General features: G+C 44.3%; 1 protein-coding gene across 4 annotated transcripts in view; it reads right to left on the reverse strand.

The window, feature by feature from the left end:
* The window catches only part of LPAR1 (lysophosphatidic acid receptor 1), a 121,756-nt gene that overhangs the window by 18,009 nt on the left and 78,415 nt on the right, over positions 1-25,332 (reverse strand). For all 4 annotated transcript variants that reach the window (XR_014473507.1, XM_083184039.1, XM_083184052.1 and 1 more), the window contains one exon: positions 18,102-18,849. Coding sequence is in view for 3 of the 4 variants with exons in the window: in XM_083184039.1 (XP_083040165.1) it covers positions 18,102-18,849 (748 nt within the window). In the remaining variant the exon portion in view is untranslated. The remainder of the gene's footprint in view (positions 1-18,101; positions 18,850-25,332) is intronic.

The raw sequence follows: 25,332 nt of genomic DNA on the forward strand, positions 1-25,332 counted from the left end.
TTTTTTGATTTCTGAATGGTCAAGATATTTAAATGTATAAAAAATTGCATTGCTTCCCTTTATTCCACATACATATATGAGAGGGAAGGTTTACTCTTATAGTATACACTCGTAAATTCATCTTTGGGTGCTAATGTACATCTATCACACTGGAAAGTGTGCTCATTTTTGGTTTCTAAAAGCAATAAATGTTTACAGCTGTTTATTTAAGATCCATAAGTATTCAACTGTAAAGGGAAAGCAACACTAGTTTATAAACTCAGAATGATATTAGCATGATGTAATATGTAAGCACCTGATGAATCTGCAAATTACTTGGGCAGGAAGACATTACTTTCCGGTGCTGAGCCAGCATTTCCAGAGTTTTACGAGGCTCAAGCCGTCCGGATCATTTAAAATACCTATGGGCTCATCAATGCTGCAGATGTGTTTCACATTACACGCACATTATTATTATTTATTTATTTATTAACAGTGATTTATATAAATCGCACACATATTGTAAGTGGAGCTTACAATCTATATTCCCTACCAAATGTAAATGCACACCCATTCATTCTAGGATTAATTTTTGGGAGCCAAATAATCTACCAGTATATTTTTGGATTGTGGAAGGAAACCGGAGTAAACCCACACAATCAAATGGATAATAGACAAACTCCGCACAGTTAGAGCCATGGTAGATATTGTACCCATGACCTCAGCACTGTGAGGTAGTAATGCTAAGCATTACACTGCCCCATTAGCTATTGAAGTGCCAAAAATGTATACGAGCATAGGAAAATTGACTATAATGATTGCCGGTACCAGTAAATTGTGCACAATTATATTTAATGTGGAAACGGTATAGACTGCGCTTAATTGATGACAGAGCAAGGTCAATTAAAAAAGCATTTTATAGTAAGAATATCAGTGTCCTCCTTCGGGGCCAGATGAACTAAGCTTCAAAAGTGATAAAATGGAGAGTGATAAACAGCCAGTAAGCTCCTAACTTACTGAACATGTCACAGACTGAATTTGAAAGATGTCAGCTAGGAGCTGATTGGTTGGTTGTGTATTACTCTCCATTACTGTATATCACTTTTTGAAGCTTAGTGCATCTGGCCTGTGTTCTTTCAAACTAACTTACCTTGATCAAGAACATTGATAAAGGTCAGTTAGACCGAAATACTAAATGATGATACTTCTAATAATTTAAACTATTTTATATTTATATCAGTATAAAAAGAACATCTTAAATATCTAAAATCAATAAAACCATGTGGCAGAGAAAGCAGATATACTGTAACGGTACCAAATGAAAATAGACTGGTTTTGTGCCTTTAAAGCTAATGCACTAACATCCAAAGCAGTATCATATTACTCTCCACAACATCCCACCATGGAGCAACGTAATCCCTAGTACATGTCAATACTATAAAACAAACACTTTGCTTCTTACCTAGTCATACATAATTTGTGATCTACATACCAAGGTCAAATCCTAATGGAAGACATCTTTCATTCAACCATTGAATTCTTTAACAGAGAAATATTTACTTCAGGATTTCATCTGACCTCTAACTTTACATACAGCAGTGTTTCCAAATGGATAAGGGAATCCCTAGAGTTTCCACTCATGAAAGGCTCTTTACAGGAAAGACGCCATGGAATTCAGAATGAGAAACCTCCTTTTGGAATATACAGCCTCCATGGACTTTAGGATTTGCCAGGCAGAAAACACTTTCCTTATGTGCAAAAATGTTCCCTTCATATTTTCCATATTTGTGAGTCATCTAAACTTCTCTGCTTTGCAACACTGAAGGCTTTTAAATATACATATATTAACATATTAAAACACTTATCGAATGGCTATCTTTGAAATAAACACTGGAGTATTACCCTCCTTTTTAATGCATAATGATTTTTTTTTACAATTGCATTTTTTTTTTTTTTTTTTTTATGGTAAAGACAGTCAGACTCATTTCCATAACAATTTGGAATCTGTATAAGGGGTGCGGCCCCATCACCTATTGCTCAGAGCCAGGACCAAAACTGCATTGAAGAGGCGGAGCCAAGAGGATGCAATTCAATGCGAATTACATCAGCTAAACCGCAGAACGCCCACTTTGCTCGTGTCCCACTCTCATGTGCGTTTGGGAGAGCCACCTGAAACTTTCTGGCCCCCCTGGATATTCTAGGAGTATTGATAAGTATGCTTAGTTGTGACTGGGAGACACTTTGCGTGCAAATGTGGGGTCAGCTATATTTATTAAATTACAGGTCGGGTCTCCCTTATCCCTGTATTGCAAAAACCTAAAAGAATCCGAAAACCGTGTTTTTTCAGAATTTTTTTTCCCCCACCCCATTTTTTTCATAGTTACCTCATCTCACGATGTCCACGACAGCCTTCAGGATCCTCTTCAGTGGCATCTCAGGTCCCAGGGGTGCATTGTGCAAGTGCGCGGTCACGCAATGCACCCCTGGGACCAGAGATGCCGCTGAAGAGGATCCTGAAGGCTGTCGTGGACGCTTGGAGACACCGTGGACGTTGTTGGACCATCGGGGCACCACCAGGGGAACAGGTAAGTATGGGGGGGAAAAAATATTCCAAAAAACGAAAAAATTCCCTTATCCAAAATGCTTGTGGTCCCGAGCATTTCGGATAAGGGATACTCAACCTGGATTACATTAGATTTCTCTCAAGCAGGATGAGGAAGGTTCAGGTGTAATTGTTCGCTTTTTCAAATACAACAATGTATGAAAATATAGCGAACTGAAAATTGGTGCGTACATTATTTAAAAATAATAAATCCTAAATTATCATCCAGGACCCATATCTGCAGTTGTTGAAATCAGCTGCTCAATGCACATCATTAAAGCCTGCCAATCCCTTTTAACCCTTTGAGTGGCATTGAAGAGATCTGCTAAAAATGCTGGCGTTGTTCACATTTGTTATAAAAATTCAAATTAAAAAAATGTTGTGCATATGGTTTTGTCCGTTACAGAGTGATTGTGCCTTTCCCAATGGAATCAGAATAACCCCCTTGTTCATGAGAGTATATTTTGTTATGGTAACTCTTATTTGAAACAAAAACACACAAGATTTCTCAGCATATCTTCTTTGTCTTCCCCTCTATACTATAATATTTGGAGTGAACTGTGGAATTTCAGTCACAAAACTACACAATTCACTTGCAGATAAATCAGAAAATGAAAAGAAAAGGGGAAAGAAGAAAACAAGTTAAAAAAAAATAATTGTAGATTACAATGCAATGCTTGTAATTCTTCAAATAAAAGTAAATGCAATATGATAAGGGTCTGTTAAATTAAACAAACCATGCAAGAATAATAAAAAAAAGCATTTTTATATTGTAAGTTGTACTGTATAATATTTTGTGAAGATGGCCAATGAAATCCTGAACGTCCTGCATTCTTCCTAATGGTGTGTACACATGGTGAGATTCCGTTGCTATTCGACTTAAGATTCGAGTGCTATGCAATCTTTGCTAACTCTCTACTGTTTGCATACAATTCATGCTATCTACATTCAATTTGCACTATATAGTCATTGCTGCCCTGTCTATCTGGGTTTCGATTTGTGCTGCCACGGGAGCTGGGAAAATCTCATGCTGCTTGTACCCGTGTGTACACACCATAACACTTACAAAAAACCACTCAGCGCTCAAGTGGACACATTTATTTTTATTAGATTTGCTTTTCTTGAGGTTTCAGTACATCTTCTGTTAATTTTGGTGCAGAGTATTTAATGAAGCCCCCATTTGGTACTTAAAGTATTTTCTATTTTGACATCTTCAACTTTGGGGATAAAGGAATTGTGGGCATCCCTCCCACATCTTGTCCAGTCACTAGTGAAATGGGCAGGGCAGGGAGCATAACGCTGCAAGTCCAGATGACAGCCAATGATGTACAGTAATTGTGCAATTCTGGTCATGCCCCTCTTCAAGGAGTTCAGATTCATGGCATGAAATCCTGAGGGAGTGGAACCTAATGATGCAAAGGAATCGATCCCACCCACATCAGTGATTAGCTGCAGCTGTCTTTTCTTGAGAAAGTCAGCAAGTATGCCCAAAACTAAAGCCAACATCAAGCAAGCAATACATTCCTTCCCCAGCACACTCCCTGCCACGGCTGCCATCAGAAATTGTGGGGACCAGGACTGACTTTTCCCAAAAAGATTGTGCCGCACTGCTCCCTCCCTATGTTACTTCACATATATGTGGAGCGTTTCGGACCTGCAGGAACAATACACAGAAGACTGATCTGCAGGGAACAGTTGTTTTAAGAAGTCCTCGCTATTGTTTCTCAGTATGGTGCAGCTGTCCAGGTATCAATGATCTTAGCCAGGGGTGGGGCTTTGTATGGGCCCGGGTCTCCAGTCCATCACATCAGCACTATCCCACGAAAATCGGAACAGTTGGGAGGTATGGTATTTAGTTTCCAACACACTGACATCAACCTAATCCATTCCAGCACACTCACAGAGAGGACCATTAACCCTATTACCCCCCAAAACTTACAGTCTACTCACATGTATCTGTGCGGTACCGCAGAAGATATCGGAGCAAATTTCTCTGTGTGATAAACTTTCTTGAATCACGGCACCCTAGATTATTATCAATTTATTATGGAATCCCTAGGCAGGGCCGGATTATAATGGAGGCACAAGGGGTCAGTGCCCCTGGGCCCCCCTCTAGCTAGGGGCCCCCTGTGGTTGGCATGTATTTTGTGCATGGGAGTGGGGTAGTGCTGCAGCTTCACCTACAGTATCTGCCAATGTGACAATGATTAATGGTGCTGAGCATCGGGAGCCAAGGCACACTGACTGCACAAGTGTGCTGTGCATTACTGGGAGTTGACTAAGTCCCATGACACTTTGCAACAGAGGGCAGAGGCTGAGAGGTTTGTGCTGAGCTCTGATTGGTGGAGCTCATTACATGCTTCTCAGGCCCATGGAGAACAGCAGCAGCAGCTTAGTCATGGGAGGGTTTTTAATCAGAGGCAGCACTAGGACTGTGAGAACTCCTACAGAGTTAGGTGCAGAAGGACAAACACAGGCTTTTTATGTGGTATGTATGTATGTGTTTATATATATATATATATATATATATATATATATATAGTACTTATGTATCATCTGGGCTGCCGATTTTTTGATTGTATGCCTTAAGGCATACAATCAGATGCGATGCGATGACCCGATTTTTCCATAGGATTCAATGTTAAAATGGACTGAGTCCATTTTAACATGGAATTCAATGGGAAAAAGGGGTCCTTTTCATACCCCTACTATCCAAGTGGGCATGGAGTTGGATATAAACCTGTGGCGAGCGTAGCGAGCCACCGAGCCCGAAGCATGGCGAGCGAAGCGAGCCCCGCGAGGGGACAGTATTCTGTGTCCCCTCGTGGGGCTCGCTAGGCTCGCCACGCTTCGGGCACGGTGGCTCGCTACGCTCGCCACAGGTTTATATCCAACTCCATGCCCACTTGGATAGTAGGGGTATGAAAAGGACCCCTTTTTCCCATTGAATTCCATGTTAAAATGGACTCAGTCCATTTTAACATTGAATCCTATGGAAAAATCGGGTCTATCGCATCGCATGCGATATGGTCGGATGCGATGCGATGGACCCCGATTTCAAAATCGGCAGCCCAGTTAGTACATAAGTACCATATATATATATACACACACACACACACACACACACACACATATATATATATATATATGGATCCGATACGATTTGCCGGCGGTCGGGATCCCGGCGGTCGGAATCCCGACACTGGAATCCCGACGGCCGAAATCCCGACAAGGGGGGGACATGGATCGCCCCCCCTTGCGGGCTCGCTGCGCTCGCCACGCAGCGGGCCCGGTGCCTCGCTACGCTCGGCACGCTATTTTATTCTCCCTCTATGGGTGTCGTGGACAACCACAGAGGGAGAAAGTTTCGGGATTTCGGCGGTCGGGATTCCAGTGTCGGGATTCCGACAGCCGGGATCCCGACCGCCGGCAAATTAACTGCATCCCATATATATATAGCTCCAATAATGAAGGCACACGACACAGATAATCCTTTCACAGCGTCTGTATTAGGCTAGTGTCATGAACCTGACTTGGTTCACAGGTTCATGACACTAGCCTAATACAGACGCTGTGAAAGGATTATCTGTGTCATGTGCCTTCATTATTGGAGCTATATATACACCGTGGGAGTGCACCGACCAAGTTGGATATATGATTATTGGAGTGCCGGCATATTTGGAAGAATATATATATATCAGTGGATGGGCAGTGGCACTCAGGAGACTTATATCCCATGTGTAAACCCTCCGTGTCACGGGTGACATGGAGGGTTTACACATGGGATATAAGTCTCCTGAGTGCCACTGCCCATCCGCTGCTGCATTTGTCCGTCCTGTGGGGGGCACCGGAGCAGCTGACAGTACAGCGGGAGTGCCGGACCCATTTGAGACATATATATATATCCCCTGCAGTTAACCATTGACCAAGTTTATACTGCCTTTACTCTGTGTTTTGACAGTGTAATATTCTCCCATGCAGTTTGCGGCCAGTAATGACAAGTGCAAAGTACCCCGGGCCCCCCGAAGGCTTAATCTGGCACTGTCCCTAAGCCAACAGTTTTTTAATTGAGAAATTATATATTTTGTATATAAAATAATTTTTTGTTCATCTCATCCTAGGGTTCAGAAATGTGTTGCTAGATAAAGTTGTGTTTGGCCACATATTAGGATTACCAGCCAGTACCGTAGTACTGATATTGCCTATCACATCGCACATAAAATTATTTGATTTTGAAAAACGCATGTCGACCTTTGTCACGTGTCGCCCTGTCATCCAATAGTGGTAGATCTAATGACTGTCAACCTTCTTCTAGTCGACCTATGACCCATACCAGTGGCAAACGCAGGATTTTCAGAAGGGGGTTTCCAGAGGGGTGGAGCAAAGCACGGAGATGGACACTTAGGTGACCCAGTATATGCCGGGTCAGTTAAAGTATTATAGATAGACCAAATGTATATAAATAATAATAATAATAATTAAAAAAAAATATATATATATATATTTGGCTACATCTGTCACTCATCAGGAGTGTGTCCAGAACGCTGGGCGGAGTCATAGGCTAATAGCCTATCAGTGCCTCTGACCCCGCCCACACACACTCACAGAGTGACAGAACCAGTCTGCAGCGTCTCTCTCCCTCTCCTCCCCTGCCTCCAGCGTGTCTCTCCCCCGTCCCCTCCAGCGTGTCTCTCCTCTCCCCTCTCTCCCCCCCCCTTTCCCCACTGCAGCGTGTCTCTCTCCTACTCCCCCACTTGCCTCCACTTGTCCACATATCCCCATGGCCGGTCACCTGCGACCCGGAACTTGCGCAGGAACACGCAACCTAGCCACCCCTGCTGCCACCCACTCACCGATGGAGCAATCCTGCTGCTCCATTCCGCACTCCCCGCTGCCGCACAGTGAGGGGAGCCCGCCCCTGCTGCCACTCCGCTAAAGCCACACTCCCCACTGCCGCACAAGAAGGGGAACCTCACGGGGGAGCGGCATCCCTCACTGTCACTGCCCGCTCCTGCACACAGAGGGGAGCCCGCCCCTGCTGCCACTCACCCTGGTTCGTGGTCTGACCTCCCTCCCTCCCGGCCAGCAGCAGTAGCACAAATACAGCATGTGCTGTGCTGAGTGCTCACAGCAGGCTCAGCGTCTCACTCGCATGCATGAGAGCTCATGCTGAGCCTCCTGTCAGCACTGAGCAGCACAGCACATGCTGTACGCGCGTGCTGCTTCTGGGGGGGGGGGGGGGGCACAATATCACTGCCCCTCAACTTTTCAGGGTTTTTTCACTCATTATGCCAACTTGGGGGCGTGGCCTAATCACGGGAGGTGGCCACGCCTCCCGTGATTAGGTCACACCCCCACAATTTCCCAAGGGCCTGTCACTCCTTCCTCCAGGGTTAGGGATGGCCATCGTTGCCTTTGCCATCGATGTTTACCAGCGATGGCAAAGTGCAACTGACCATCGATGGTCCACACATATGTGATGGTTGACCATCGATGTTTTTAATATCGATGGACATCCATTTTCTCTGACTGATGACCTGTGGGCCAATCAGAAATTGAGGGCAGGGCTTCACGGTCGTCCTGGCTGTGTCCCAGGAAAAAGGAAAACAAAACTATTCCTTTAACCTTGACATCGATAGTGGGAAACCATCTGGTTCTCCCCATCGATGGCAAATCTATTCAACATCAACCATCAATGTTTTTGCATCAGCGCTGGTCGATGGCCATCCCTACTCTCAGTGGACCCTCACTCACTGAGGGAGCATCAGAGAATGGTGACATCCCTGATGCTCCCTCCCGCACGACCCGCTGCTGCACACGGCCGGGACCACAAGCACCCACACTAGAGTGGTCAATCACGGGATCCGGATCGGCGGGATCCCGGGATTTGCCACGAAAAAGTCCGGGATTGGAGTATCCAATCACGGGAATAGACTGCGCAGTCTAATGCTGGGCAGCGTCTGAGCACTCGCTCAGATGCTGCACGGCTGTTCACCACCCTGGCGTGCGGCCTGCGCAGCGGGAAGGTCACACTGCACAGGCCACGCCACCCACTCTGCTGTCACCCCTTCTCCTGCCCGCCCCTTCTCCTGGACGCCTGCCCACCACCTCTTCTCCTGTGCCTACCCGCCCGCCTGCTTCTTCTCCGGCTGCTGATGAGGAGGTGAACCCACTCCACTCCCGGCCACCCACCTGCCAATGTAAGTAAATGTGCGGGTCGGCCGGTGTGGGGGTGGGTATGGGTCACACGCCTGCGAACTAGGGATGCCAATCCCAAGAATCCAGGGATTGAGCATGCCTAGCTGCCTAACATTACACAGCTGCAGAGCCGCGTTACCAAGCCTCCGCAAGGTAGGGCAACGTCAGCATTCACATGGGGGACTCCAGCACACCTCACACACCACATTACACCCACACCCGGCCCTCCACCGCCACCGGTATACCGGCACTTCACACACCCACAGCACACCCAGACCCCTTCCCTAACCCACACAAAACACCTAACCCGCCCCTTTAATACCTGCACCACCCACAACCACCCCCCATCCAATTACAGCACCCGCATGCATCACCCCCACACCTGCAACTCCACCACCCACAAAACAACTGTACCCGCCCCTCCCACAGCACCCCTCACACCCTCCCCTACCTGCGGCAACCCCGCACCTGCCACTCCTTCATCCACCCACCCACCCGACCTTCCTCTACCTGCAGTATCCATGCAGCCAGCTGCGGCAACAGCACACCCGCCCATCCCCCACACGCACTACCCACGCACCCCTCTCGGTGCACAACCACACCTAACCAACCCACACGGCCCACCCCCGCACCTACAACTGGCCCACCTCAACACCTTTCCATGCGCATAGCACCCTTGCACCCAACCCTCACACACCCAACACACCCCTACCTACGACTTCACCACCCGCAACACCTCGATATCCACGTGCCCAAACAATGCACCTGTCCATCTCCATCACGCAGTACCCCCCCCCCCCCCAACAACTAATCACTCTTCATACCAACAAAACAACCTACACCCCCTTCACAATCAAACGCCCTTTTCAGCTTCAACATTTAATTTATAACTAAAATACCAATACAGGTCATCCTCCATTTAATAAAAAACACATTTCACACACTAAAGTCGTTCACATGTTAATTGGCCAGAGCCCCTTACGACGGTGTGAAGAGCGCCCATAGGGCGCGATGAATCACCTAGTATATATATATATATATATATATATATATATATATATATATATATATACACACACACATACATACATACAGGGGCGTCAAGAGCAGTGTAGACCCCTGGGCATAGCAATGTATTGGGGCCCCTACCGATCCTCCAGTGGTAGGGGTGGGGGAAGCTTTGATGTCCCACGGGTGGTAAGGGTATTATATAGGGTTGCCAATCCCGGAGCATTTTTTCAATCCCGGAATTCGGGATTGAAAAATGCCCGATCTCGGGATTCCCGGGATCCCGGGATTGGCTTCCCTGATTAAAAAACCCTCCCCGGCCGCCCCGCATATTTACTTACATGTGCTGTGCGGTGCGGCCAGGAGGGTGGTCGGTGAAGCGGGGAGGGTGGGCGGCTGATTGATGCCGGTAGGCGGGCGGGTGAGCAACCGGGAGGCGGTGGTGAGCAGCCGGGAGGCGGACGGTGAGCAGTCGGGAGGCGGGCGGTGAGCAGTCGGGAGGCGGGCGGTGAGCAGTCGGGAGGCGGGCGGTGAGCAGCCAGCAGCAGGAGGCGGGCGGTGTAGGCAGCATCCAGGAGCCGGTCGGGGTGTCATGCTGGTCTGGACGCGTCTGTGCAGCTGCTTGGCCTGCGCAGCGTGACCTCTGGCCTCGTCACGCTGCGCAGAGCCATACTGCTGGCTAAGGGAGAAGCCGGGCAGTGTCTGAGCACACGCTCAGACGCTGCCCGGCATTAGACTGCGCATGCGCAGTCTAATCCCGAAAATCCCGGGATTGGAAACTCCAATCCCGGGATTGAAATCCCGGCGTTTTAGGGGCCAAATCCCGGGATCCCGCCGATCCCGATCCCGGGATTGGCCACCCTAGTATTATATCAACCGCTCAGCATGTAGGGCCTGGATCAGTCATTTCCACTAATTACCCCTTTACTGCACAGATGGTGGGAGATGAGGTCGGAGAAGGGGGCATTGGGCTGAATGAAGGGGTCCTGATATATAACTTCCAGGGTGGTAGAGGATGTTTGATATGCAGAGGAGGGGTGTATAGTGGAGTGGGCTTATTATTCATAATTTTCTGGTGGGAGGACAGCTTGCTTGACTGCAGATATCTCCAGATTTCTTAGATTTTAATGGAATTAAAAACTAGAGAATCCCACCTACCAAATGGTATTGGGGACTAGGGGATCAGAGTTCAGGAGGCAGAGCAATCTGCCAACGAGTATATAAAACTACATACCAGGTGTGTGGAGCTGGAGCAGCAACCAGCTGCTGGAAGGCTGATATCTCTGGTTCTGGGAAAAGTAGAGACAAGCTACTGCTGTCCATCAAAGGGGGAGAGTCCCAGCTTTTGGAATATACCCTCAGAAAAACTCTATGTCAGACAGAACCTGAAATATCTGACAGGGAAGAGCAATTAACAGGCTTGGATGGGGACCACTACTTTGAAGTCAGATATCTCCGGTTCCCAAGGGCCGATTCTTTTACCCATGGAAAGAGGGGACCCTCAGCTTTCAGCCTAGGGCCCTTAGACTCCTGGGGGGGTTTCTGGGTACTCAGAAACCCCCCCTGCGTGCGCTACTGCATACGCCCTCAGAATGCATTCTGGGTGAGCAGTGCACTATTAACTACAGTGGCTGAAGGTACAAGAGAAGCATATTGAAATGGTGGAGAAACAAGTTATCTGAGTGCACATTTTGTGGATATTACATGTGAATAAATGAAAAATTATTTTTTCAGCAGTAGAAACAGGTTAAACGGACATTCATATCTAGTTGCCTAGAAAAAGGTACTGCATATTGCAGCTTGATGTGTCATAGGTCATTTAAGCACTGAAATGCGGGTGGTGCTAGGGAGCCGGCAACAGCTTATGTTAGTTTATTTCTTGTGCTGATCCTAATGCCTGCTATGTACACTACATTCATTTGTTATGTTACTGATCATCAAAGATGCTCATTGAGCTGCATTAGGTCAGTCTTGGAACTGCTAAATAGATGACGCATGGTGCCTAATCCCAGTTTCTCCACTCAGGCTGCTGGGGTCATCTTGTTCGCCAGCACAACAATCCTCCCTGTGAATAAGATCACTGTGGCAAAACACAGGCTGACATCTCATACGTGCATTTCTCTCCTCCATATCAGTTGTACTGACAGTGCTAGAAATGTATAAAGACTAAGATAAAGGTATTATAGATGCTATAGAATGAACATGTAACTTAATCATCCCTAATTTGTTCAAAAGTATATAATAATATGTGCTATTTGGGAGATAGGTAGCAACACTCAACCATATTAGAACATGTAACACTTCTGGCAGGTGACCCAATGCATGCTGGGTATATACTGTAACATGTATAGAATGAAACCATTGCATGCTAGCTACTGTACACTGTAACATGTACAGTATGGAATGAAACAATAGCATGCTAGGTATAATGTAACATGTATGGCATATAACCCGATGGTTGCTAGATATACTGTAATATTTATGGCATACTGTATAACCCAGTTCATGATAGGTATACTGTAGCATGTATGATACTGTATGTACAGTAACTCGATGGATGCTAGGTATAATGTAACATGTATGAAATGTAACTCAATGCATGCTAGGTATAACGTAACATGGAGAAGGATAAAGAAATGGGTCTTGTGCTTATATTATGACATACATAGTATCTACTATAATAATACTACAGCTGCAATCCTCCAGTGTGTCTGTGCATACACACCTATAAAAATTCTGAGTCCCCACAATTAGCGGACTATGAGGAAAACTGACCATACAATCTCCAAGGGCCTTATTCTGCTCTGTGCGGCCGGAGCCGAATATGCGGCCAGGACCGTGCGTCCTGAACCCCGCCTTCTGTACGGATCGCTCACTCCGTCCGAATGCGGTAAGCCGCTGACCGCACGGAGCACGAGTGGATTTCTCATGTATACACCTCCTCCATCTCTGGGAACCTCCCCCATGATTCGACGGTCGCAGACCATCGAATGCAGGACCGAGCGGTCAGGCAGCTCCCGCGAGCTCAGACCACTTGGGCATTTCTCAGTGCAAAAGCAGGGATCTGGGCGGGCAGCTGACATCCGGCAATGTCATATGTCCGCCCCCTACACGTGCGTCACAGCCGCATTACCATACGTACGCCCAGTGTTTTCATGGGAACGCCCATGAAACGTGGGGCGTATTCATATGTTAATGAGGCCAAACAGCCCTTCACGCCCCTCTCCTCCCCCTGTTCGTAGTGTAAACAATTCATGCGGAATTTGGACGTATGTCCCTTTCGCACATGCGCAGATATGCCTCTGCACATGCGCAAACACAAAACATCGGCGGAACGAACGCACGCGGACATATCCGCACCAACCAGAATAAGGGCCCAAGTGAGGTATTGCGCTTCCTTATTCAAAACAATGTGCAGTATGTCTGAGTACAATGTAACACGCAGTCTGTTCAAAAAGCAACATTTTAAATGTATTATTGCGGTTTGGAATCAATATAATAAACACAATTAGATAAAACAATATAAAAAAAAAAAGTATAAAAATAAGTGGCACTGCTAAGAATATTAATAACATTATAAAAACAAAAAGAAAGAAATACCAGCGCTGGGTGAAAAAAAGGTTAAAAAGACTTTCTCAATTGATACAATTTGTCCTTTTAACTCGAAGAAAATATGGATATTCATCAATCAGAGTTTGTTAATGTCATATCCATATATATTTGATGAACTTAGGTAAATATTTGTATCTTTTGAGATGGCAATCCAGTTAGATGCTTTTGATTATAGGCACTGGGACTTGTGGTGGAGAATACAGATGTAGCCATTATGGCTGTACAGTATATTGTGTAGTGATCACCCTGGTTTATCCAAACAGGGGCCAAAGTTGTTAATCCAGACGTGATGTTACCGGACTATCAATGTTTTGGATTTGATGGTAGTGGGTTTACCATTTGATAGCGGCATTCTGATGTTTGCCACCATCAAATTTGATGATGTTCCGATGGTCCCGCCACCCTGTCAGCCATGCTGCAGAGCTTCTGCAAATGCATGGCTGCACTGAAGATGGTTGCTCATGTTCAAAAAAAGTTTTTTTTAGGCCAGAGCCAATCATATGAATTTTTTTATCCATCAAATTATTTTGATGGCATGCACAGTGACCATGCCATCAAAATGGTCGATAACAGAAGCCCAGTCATCATTTGATGATCCCTAATCCAGGTAGTGAGCAAGCAATAGACCCTGGCACGGGTGTCTCCCGGCAAGTGCAGCTAGGATACCAGCGGTGGTCCATCAGCTACCCTCTGTCTCAGTTCAGACATGAACGCTCATTACAGTCGTAGATCTCCGTGATATTAAGATAGCTGGTGGTAGGATGTGTGAAGCGTGGCGAGCCTGCAAGGGGCGGCGGTACGCATCCTACGACCTTTTCATACCCCCACTATCCACGTCGGCGTGGAGTTGATTTTATAAAGTGTGGCGAGTGCAGCGAGCCACCGAGCCCGAAGAGTGGCGAGTGCAGCGAGCCACCGAGCCCGAAGAGGGGACGCGTATACCTGTGAAGTTGTGCGCGTCCACTCACCACACTTCGGGCTCGGTGGCTCGCTGCGCTCGCCACACTTTATAAAAGTCAACTCCACGTGGATAGTGGATAGTGGGTCCACGCTTCGGGTTCACGTTTATACTTGGGGGGTGGCGTGGGGGTGCATTTAACATTGTAAGCACAAGTTATAATCGCATCCCATCGCATTGTATGGCATTGTATGCCATATACAATGCCATACAATTTTTAAATTGTATGACATTGTCGAACATCATGCGATATGGTCTGCGATGCGATGGGCGCCGTGATAGTACACAAGTACCTGTGTTTTTATTTGAACATTCTTTTTACAGGTAAAATACAAGTCTAAGGGGGCCCAGTAATGCCCTGCATGCTGGGACTTGTGGTTCGCCAAGTTCTAGCATGCAGGGGAGGCCTGCTGGGACTTGTATTTTGACTGGGCTTCAGCCCTGGATGGGTGAAGCCTGGGGGGGACCTCTTTATTGGGAGGGTGCCCACTCCCCCAGGTACCCTGTCCAGGGCTGACCAGCCACGGTGCGCACGGTACGGCTGTTAGACGTGATGTAAAAAGTGTCCCCTGGCTGTGGCATGAAATTGTGGGCTGTTGGAGTCTGGCGCTCGTTCCAAAATACGGGGGGGAACTTAGTTTTTTGTCCCCCATATGTTTGGAACCAGGAACGGTCCAAGAGTCCAGGGCTGGTTTCAGAAATACAGGGGACTCCTACACTATTTGTCCCCTGTATTTTGGAACCAGGCCTGGCTCAGTAAGCCCAGGTTATACCCAGGAGGGGAGTCCCCATGCCATTTTTTTTAAACTAAATACTGTGCACTTTTATGTCTAAAAAAAAAAAAAAAAAAAATGCTAATTATCAGTACTGAAATTCACACCTGTCTAAAAATCGCATTTTTGTTACTAAAAGTGGCACTTTTTCCCTACTAAAAATCGCATTAAATCGCATGACAACTTTGACTTTATCTTAAAATTCGCATCCTATTACATTCGCGATTTTAACAAAAATGTGTGATTTTTAGACTTCTGATTTAGTATTACATCTCACCCATAATGATGTGTATACCCGGTGAGATTTGGGCTATCGATTTTAACTACAGTATATAATCAAAATCGATAGCAATTAGGGCAAATTGCACTGTGTTTGCCAACACCCGTACCTGATGCGCGGCCCCAGAATCAAAAGTAGAGGCAGACGGTGCAACACAGTCTATTTCTACTATGTTGAAACAAGGGCTCAATGCAGCACGGCCCCCGCTAATGTGCTGTCCCACCCCGTGCTGTCCCTCCCTCCATGCCAGCCAGTGAGGCTGGCACCCCGCCGAGACCTTGTGGCCGCTGATATTGAATAGATATTTACGGCCCCCGGATCACACCGTGTGTACACACCATAAGAGTAAAAGGAAGAATAAGGAAACTGCATCAGAATAGTGTAATGCAAACAAGGTTCATTACATTTTAGTGTTTACTGTATATTCATTTGTCTGCCCATTTTCATACTGTACCCTACTTCCCGTGTCCTAACTAGTCTACCTACCAATCTTCCAATGTTTTACTAGACCAAGCTACACTTCACTGCCGCCCCTTTTGGTCAGTCCTTATACTAACTTTCCCCTATATGGATCAGGTATCATATATATTTTATATTTTACACAGAATGCTTCATGGGTTCAGGCTCTGTCCTACTCTCTTAAATTGTAGAGACTGATCAAAAGTAAAGGCTGTGAATTGGTTGAACACTATTGGTCGACAGGCATAAGGGCGACATACAAATTTTGACATAAAAAATGGAAAAGGGTCATACTCATCCACACCCCTTTTCCACAGAGCCTCCTAAGGGCAGTACATAATGCCCTAAGCTATTGGTAATATTTTACAGAAAATGAAAGAGGCCAGAACTGTATTTCCTCTATAGAAGCTCTCAAATATTTGCTATTAGAAGTTAAATGCACATCTTATCATGTGTTGGGTAGAGTACGTATCAGTGAGCAAAATCTGTATAGAACAATACTGTATAGAACATTCCTGTTTACAGAACACGTCAGGTCCTAATTTGCGTATTCCTTATTGCTTAAGTTTACAGCTATCACAATCCGGATGACTGTTAAAAATTGAAGATATTATTGTTATTATTATTATTATATAATTTTGTAATAAACTAAAACTAACATTCACATGTTCCATATCATAAAATAGCATTTATTTGAATGATTAAATGCTCAGGAAATACTTTGACATATACTGAGCAATTCAGACATTCATATACTTTTAGTTAGCTATACAATAAAAATGCTGGGTTAGTAGCCTAGATACACTTTGATGCTGAAAGATACCATGAAACTTGTAGACAGTATTTCAATCCTATCGAAATTCCAAACTACAGTATATAAAATAAGCCTGTGTCTTCTCAAAGACTTAATGCCCCCCATACACTAGTTCAACTTCTTTGAGGGGAATAGTTGCATGTGATCTCCCTTGATCCTTCCCTGTAGGCAGAATCGCATAGGACACACCATATGCAGTCCTTTTGCACAAGATGTATCGTATGCGATCCCCGCATGGGTTGCCGGATCTGACAAATCTTGCAGCCCTTGCGATAGGTATGTATATTTGGATAGACAGCAACTACAGTACGTTGACAAGCCTTAGGTCGGCACCACTAAATCGACATACATGAAGGTCGACATGACTGAAGGTCAATGTGGGGTAAGGTCGACAGGGTCATTAGGTAGACACATGCATTAGGTCAACATGGGGAAGGTTGACAGTCAAAAGGTTGACATGGGGGGGTGTTTAACCAAAAGTTGACATGGCATGGCACGCTGCACATACTTTTATTCTCCCACCATGCCCTAGTGGATGGTATGGCATGAAATACCGCCTGTCAGCATGTCGACCTTTTGACTGTTGACCTTCCTCATGTCACTCTAATGTGTGTGTCCTCATGTCAACCTAATGCGTGTGTCTAACCCCATGTCGACCTTCAGTCATGTAGACCTAGTGATTTCGACATAATGCTTGTCAACCTAGTGACCGTATCCCCTTGCAATCTCTACCTCCGATCCAATGCACATGGGACAGCGCATCAGACCGTAGATACCACACACGCGGTTTGACACTTTTTACTGGATGCGTTGGAAATGTGTAAAACAGCCCAAATCGCACTAGAGCAGTGGTTCCCAAACTGTGTGCCTAGGCTCCCTGGGGTGCCTCGGAGCACTTGCAGGGGTGCCTCAGGTGGTCCAGAACCAATTCAAATTATTTATGGTCAATGTAATAGGCAAAATCAGTGCATGTGGCTTTTAATTACAAAATATGTGGGTAAACAGAAGTGAATCATTTTATTCACCATATAACAAGGATAACATTTAAGCACAACTTTAATTATTATTTTTATTTTTGGTAACAAACTTTTAGCCTAGGGGTGCCCTGAAAAATATTCTGATACTCTAGGATGCCGTGATTCAAAAAAGTTTGGGAACCACTGCACTAGAGTATAGGGGGCCTTTAGATATGTACTCATATAGATCAACTGCAGGTGTTAGGGTAAGACTTAATGGAACCACACAAGTCTTCTGAATGTACAGTTGACTACGGGGACGTTCAGTATGTGACCTGTAGGTAAGATCGCTTCATATCTCTTCACAGCTTATGCGACTATCTGGACTAATTTTTTGGCAGCCAGGGATTTTATCTTAACAAAAATTCAAGGTGATACCACGTATAAAATAAACACACTTACCTAGAACAATAACAACAGTTTTCAAAAGGTTCATCATAGTGTCACGATTTCTCCTGGGACCAGAACTGTGCCTTGACATTCTCATAGTCCTCTGCCTGACGTACACAAATATATGTGCATAGAGAACTACCATCACCACAAATGTAACCAAGTTGAAAATGGCCCAGAAAACCAAATAGGAATCACTGTATAGTGGAGCCATGTTGGAGCAGTGTTCAAGATCGCAGATACAATTCCATCCAACGCTTGGTATTGCCCCCATCACAATAGCCATAGTCCAGATGACTACTATCACCACAACCACTCTTCTGTTGCTCATTCTGGTGTGCAGCTGCATTCTGAACACTGTAATGTGTCTTTCTATGGCAATTGCCAGCAAATTTGCTACAGAGGCGGTCAAGCTGGTGTCAATCAGACCCTGTCGTAGAAGCCACGTGCTCACAGTCAATCTTCTAGTATTAGGACCCGTGTTAAACATTAGGTAAAAGTAAGCTAGTCCTGCAAAGAAGTCCGCAGCAGCCAAATTTGCCATTAAGTAATAAATAGGAAAGTGGAATCGGCGGTTTACGTAAATGGCCACCATAACCAGTAAGTTGGCTAACATGATGAATATACAAACAGTGATGCCAAGTCCCATCACCAGCTTATTGACTGTGTGCCATTCAGTGGCAAGGGGTTTCCCACTCCGGTTGTAGAAAAAAGTTATTGTTTCATTGTAGTAGCATTGGGGCTCACTCGCTGAAGAAGTCTGTGTAAATTGAAATAACAGAAAAAAGCTAGATTATAAAAAGGTCAAAAATCCATACATTATATACATACAATAATAATTTACAGTTCTAAAAAATTAACTACTTCAGGCTACTGTAAGTAATAATTAAGAGAACTTGGTTCAGTGGTGACAGAAACTTCAACCAACATGTTTACATTTTCTTATGATAACTGTAGTTAATAGAACATATGGATTTACTTAGTATATACTTATTATATTCACTTATTATTTACTCTATATTACTAGTAATGTAGAGTAAAGCATTCTAAAAATGAATCATACTGCAAAAATGATCTTAAAAAGTCTGAAGAAAACAGAAATATGGCAAGGGCCTCAATGGCATAATGTACATACAGTTAGTTTGAGAGGATAGACGCACTATAGAAGCATTTTTGTATTGTAGCAAAAACTACTTTTGTCTGGTTTTGTGTTGATAGTTAGGAGTTGGTAGGCTTCGCTGTCAATATAAAATAGTCTGTTAGATGTTCCGTGAGTGACCTTCCCTTACCTAAATAACCCAGTTTAGGTGGAAATTCAATTGTTCTCAAAACATTTTCAGATGCAAACAGATCACAAATTATATTCTGGCAATTCAAGTACTTTCCCATTTTTGCACTTATACAAGGAGAAGTACATGGACCTATGTGTTTTCACTGCCTGATTTGTGAACCAAGGGTTATTATTTGAATTGTTGCAATGTATTCTGTGCTTCTCTGCAGCTCAGATTGTGACTTATGTGAGGGGACATCGCCATTGCCACCAAAAATAACTGAAAAACTCATGTCAACCTTTTCCATGTGTCAACTTTGTGCACGTCGTTCTAGAAATTATCGACCTGCTAGACCTCACCCACTATATTCTGATAAATTGAAAGGTATGCAGAGCAGTGGCGTAACTGTGGTGTGGCAGCCCCAGATGTGGCTTGGGGGAGCCAGTGGTTTCCGGGTGCAATGAAAAATATTGTGTTTTACTAAAGAGGGGGGGTGCGGCACCACAATTTTTTTGTGGGGAAGACCTAAATTTATAGTTACGCCACTGATGCACTGACTGCAACCTAAACATTAGACAGCCAGTATAAAGTGTTTGTTAACTAAAACTTATTTAGCAATAAAACAGCATCTAATGGTGTGTACACACGGCAGGATATGCCGTGAGCTGATCGTATCGGGACTTGCATCGCACGGCATGCATGGAGGGGCACAATTTAGACTATATAGTGCAGATTTGCACTATAAAGTCTTGCCTGCCCTCTCTATTTCACTGCCGATTTGCGCACACACAGGAGCGCGCATAGGCACCGCAACAGGCTCGCAAGCCCTAAAAAAGCATGTGATCTGCATGCGATATGGCTTCCGATGTTCACTATATCGGCAACATCGGAATCCATATCTTACCGTGTGTACACACCATATCACTAATTTAGCTTCTGTTAATTGGCAACCAGGGGAAAAACAAAAAGATGTTCTCTTCTTTCAATATTTATTATTTTAATTAACTGAAACAAATAATATAAAAATAGTATATTCAATTTGCAGACAACATTAAAAATAAAATATATTATTAATCCAAAACCATGAATGGAAAAGTTATTTTATGACAGAGTACAAAGCAAAGAATAAAGTCTGGCTGAGAAAAGGCAGAGTGGGATCCTTTGTTCTCTAGTAAACAAAGCTGTAACATAAAAACGTCAACTCTAGAGTCTTATTTGTTGGGGTTGGTGTTCCTTATGTTTTCTGTACAAAGCCAACAAATAGACACTTTAATTTAGCTCTAAATGTCCTCTGTGATCAAACATGGTCTGTGGGGGACTCTAAAACAGTCTCTTAAATAGAAGACTAACAAGCAGAAAATACCCAAAGACAAGATGTGGACACTAAAAATACACAGGCAAGGAAGGTAGAAACCACAAGAGCCGGGAATACTACCGGAAGCCGTTATTACACTCTCCACAAGCTTTAAACACAAACCAAGAAAGGGTGGTGACCTTCTTTTTTTTTCTTAAACACATTAATTGTTGTACATGTAAACAAAAATAGAGTTGACAGCAGATACGGTGGATAACAGTTTAAAAGATGGCTGCACAGTTTGTCACATTCTATTTACTGCGACAAGTCTTTTGCACTATAATAAATGTCATTTCTTGTTTTCCAGCTTATTTATATGAAAAACCTTAATTATAACCGCAATCAATTCATTAGAAAAGAAAAAGAAAAGAAGGTAAAACAAAAAGTATTTTGTATAAACCTATAGAAAAAAAAAATCACAGAAGGGACTGCCAATTGCCTCCACCGCAGAACACTGCCTGCCCCAGGCGGGACGCGGGAACGTCCCAGAAAAATTGGACATTGACGCGGAAAACAGGGCAATCGGGAGGTGTGCTGAATGTACACTGTAAGTGTAGTTGAATATGTTACATAGTTAGTGAAGGCAAAGCCAAACTCATAGAAGCAGCTGTCAATTTAACCTCTGGATCAGTCACTCCAACTGCCTAATTCTCTCATTCTAATACCCTCCCTTGTAAGAACTTACACTGCATTTTTATATTAAACTGGTAATCATGTAATTCTTACACATTTTAAAGTCTAACCAATCACACACATAAAAGCCACCAAGAGAGAGTTTCTATAGTTTGTAGGCATCTACTAGGGCTGCCATCAGAAATTGGAAACCAGTTTTGAGCCAACAGATGCCAAGGCAGTGACATTACAGAGTTCAGGAGTTTGGAGTGTGTGTGTATATGTATATATAATTGTGTGTGTATCTATATATATATGTATAAACGGTGATAGAAGTACTGATAAACAGCTTTCTAGCCTATGCATTTTAATACCCTATAAAAAATGCCTGTTTTGCTAAATAGGATTAATTTGAGTATGGTATTTCAATAAAAGGCAGATAATGGGTCCAGGGATGCAAGAGTTAAGGGAGGGCTCCATCCACAAGGCCCATTTGGCTCTCCAAGCCTTTACCCTGAAAGGAGCTAATTAGTGCCTGTACAAGGTTAAAATAAGCTGTGTTTGGCCTTAAGTCTCACTACCTGGGGAAACAGGAAGCAGACCTGTTATGAGACACTGTGATTTACTGACTTAAGTATTGTGCATATACCGGTGTATGTTGTAAGGGCATTAGGCTCTACCACTCTGAGAAAGGAAATCTATTTTTAGTTGTTAGGATAAATTGCATGAAAGCCATAAACTGGTGTGCCAATTTCCGGGCTGCTATGTGTGTGTGTGTGTGTGTGTGTGTGTGTGTGTGTGTGTGTGTGTGTGTGTGTGGAGGTAGCCATCTACCCCAGGAAAGGCATACCTCCCAACTTTTGACATGAAGAAATAGGGACACTCGCGCGGCGAAAAGGGGGCGGGGCGTGTGCAAATGAGGGCGCGGCTTATGCTAATTAGCCGCAACCTCATTTTCATACGAGAATAGACGCTGTGCGCATGCGCACAGCGTCTATTCTACTAGTTTGGGGGGTCTCCCAACTGCCACCCCCCGCAGCGGGACAATGCCTGCCGCGGGTGGGACAGCGGGACAGGACCCGAAAATCGGGACTGTCCCTCTAAAATCGTGATAGTTGGGAGGTATAGGAAAGGTCACCTCGACCCTGATCTCCTCACAGTATCTCAAGTTTGCACATGTGCAAGTGTGTATGTATGTATACAAGAGGGAGTAAAAAATTACCCACACTATGGCTGTAAAATCTTTTAAATCAACTTTCAGAAAAGGACAAAAAAATACATAATTTTTCAATATAATCTCCTTGCTTTTCAATACTTTGTTCATCTGTCAACAAACTTTCATATTCTCTCATTAATAATGTTTTATGCTGAGCTGCAAGCCAACAATGAACCCGTTTGTTGTGGATTACTGTATAGGCATAGAAATATATTATTTATTTTATTTTATTAACAGTTTATTATATAGCGCACATATATTCTGCAGTGCTTTACAGAGTATAGTTGAACATTTACATCAGTCCCTGCCACAGTGGAGCTTACAATCTATATTCCCTACTACGTGTACACGCACACACAGATATTCTAGGGTTCATTTTTTTGAGAGGGGGGGGGGGGGCAATTAGCCTACCAGTATACTGTATTTTTGGATTGTGGAGTACCTGGAGTAAACCCACGCAAGCACGGGGAGAATATACAAATTCTGCACAGTTACAGCCATGGTGGGAATCAAACCCACGACCTCAGTGCTGTGAGGCAGTAAGATTTGCAACATAATCCACTGTCACTCATTTATCAAATATTAGGTTGACATGGGTAAGGTTGACAGGGTCATTAGGTAGACATGTTTTTTTTTACTGTTTGTTGAGCCAAAATGTGCTGACAGGCGGTATTTCATGCTCCATCATTCACTAGGGCATGGTGGAAAAATAAAATAGTTTGCCCGAAGCATGGCGAGCGTATCAAGCCATGCGAGGGAACACGGTGCTATGTTTCGGTGTGGATGTCGACACGACATGTGCCGACAGGCGGCATTTCATGCCCTACCATCCACTAGGGTGTGGTGGGAGAATAAAATAGTGTGCCGAGCATAGCGAGGCACCGTGCCTGAAGCATGGCGAGTGCAGTGAGCCATCCAAGGGGTCTCGGTGCTACGTTTTAGTGTTTATGTTTAAAAAAAAAACAAATAACCATGTCGACTTTTTCAATGACAACCTTACCCATGTCGACCTAAAGTCATGTCACACAGAGAAACAAGGCTGACATCCATGATGACTCCAGAGTTATGCTGCATAGCCGCAGCAAGTGTGTCACCAGGTGACCTCTGGAGAGACTCAGTTAGCCCTGCACTCCATTCAGAATGCAAACAGCACAGATGACTGTCTCTGGAGCGCATTGGCAGCCTGGAGCAACACTTTAACAGTAGAAATTAGTGTTTAGTCACTTAAATCGAGACTAACTGTGGTAGTGTTCGCTCATCAGAGGCCTAGGCATAGGAGTAGGGATGGCCATCGACCATCGATGATTTAAAAACATCAATGGTTTGTGATCGATGTCGAATAGTTTTGAGGGGAGAACCAGATGGTTTCCCACCATCAATGTCAGGCTTAACTGAATAGTTTTGTTTTTCTTTTTTCGAAGCATTTTCGAAGCATAACTCCGCCTCCGACACAGGTGAAGCCCCGCCCCCATATGTTGATTGATGACCTTTGATGTGTAGAAACATCGATAGTCATCTGTTGCATACTTATACACCATCGATGGTCAGTTTCACTTCTGCCATCGATGGTAAAGGCAACAATGGCCATCCCTACATAGGAGCGACAAAATGCTCTGCTCCATTGACTTCCTTGCCTGTTGCAGTTGCAGAGATGGGACTGCGCCACAGTACAAAATTCAAATAGGGGAGCCACACCTGCCAGTGAGTCTTGGACTGTGGGGTTTTGGGTGGCAGTTGACAGGGCTCCCCTATCTGAATTTTGGGCTGTGCTGCATCCCTGGATCTGCAACTGCCACTGGCATGGAAGTCCAGGAACAGAGCATCTTGTCCCTCCTGGAATGGGTCATGTTGGGAGGTATGCCTAGGTTTCGCTATGCATATACTGTAAGCCACTGTTTGGTTTTTTGGATTGTTATATGCCAAAAAGAGGCTACTCTGCAAGGGAAGGAGGTGGAATAGGAAGTGAGGAGCAGAACAGTGCGCCCACATGGATTATACAGTATACAGTATCTCAGATATTGCCAACTTTTCATCTTGGTACATTTTAGAGATACAGTACATGATTCTGCACAGTTTCCATATATAAGGACAGCAATGATTAATAAATATATTTGTAAGTTGGTATCTTCTGTACATGTCCTTCGTGGTTTACTCAATCACCAGATGGGAATGTGTAGGAGAGATGAAGGTCGATGACAACGCTGAAAGCAATGACTTTTAGTAAATAAACAATTTGGCAGTGATGTAAAATCTACGCAAGACAGCTTGCAAACACAGAAGTGGGGGCTGGAAATGTTTATCATCAGCAAAGTAAACAAGAAGATGTATTGAAAAAGTTTTTCTTATGTCTTCTCAAAGATTCTACAGCTTCACACACACACATACACACTTGTAAATAGAGATAATTCTGCTTGTAAAAAAAATTAAAAAGCAAAGAAAGAAAAAAAGAAGACTTGTCTATATAATAAAACTAGGGGCCAGATGCACTAATCATCAAATGTTATAAATGGAGAGTGATAAAAAGCCAGCTAATCAGCTCCTACCTACCAACCAAGTCAAAGACTGTGTTCGAAAAAAGACAGTGAGGCGTTGATTGGCAGAGAGAGAGAGAGAGAGAGAGAGAGAGAGAGAGAGAGAGAGAGAGAGAGAGAGAGAGAGAGAGAGAGAGAGAGAGAGAGAGAGAGAGAGAGAGAGAGAGAGAGCGAGAGAGAGAGAGAGAGAGAGAGAGAGAGAGAGATTACCAATAACATGCTAATGAGCATAGTTATCAACATTTTTTTCATTAAAATA

The sequence above is a fragment of the Crinia signifera genome, chromosome 1 (assembly GCF_055691185.1).
Source record: "Crinia signifera chromosome 1, ASM5569118v1, whole genome shotgun sequence".
NCBI lineage: Eukaryota > Metazoa > Chordata > Amphibia > Anura > Myobatrachidae > Crinia > Crinia signifera.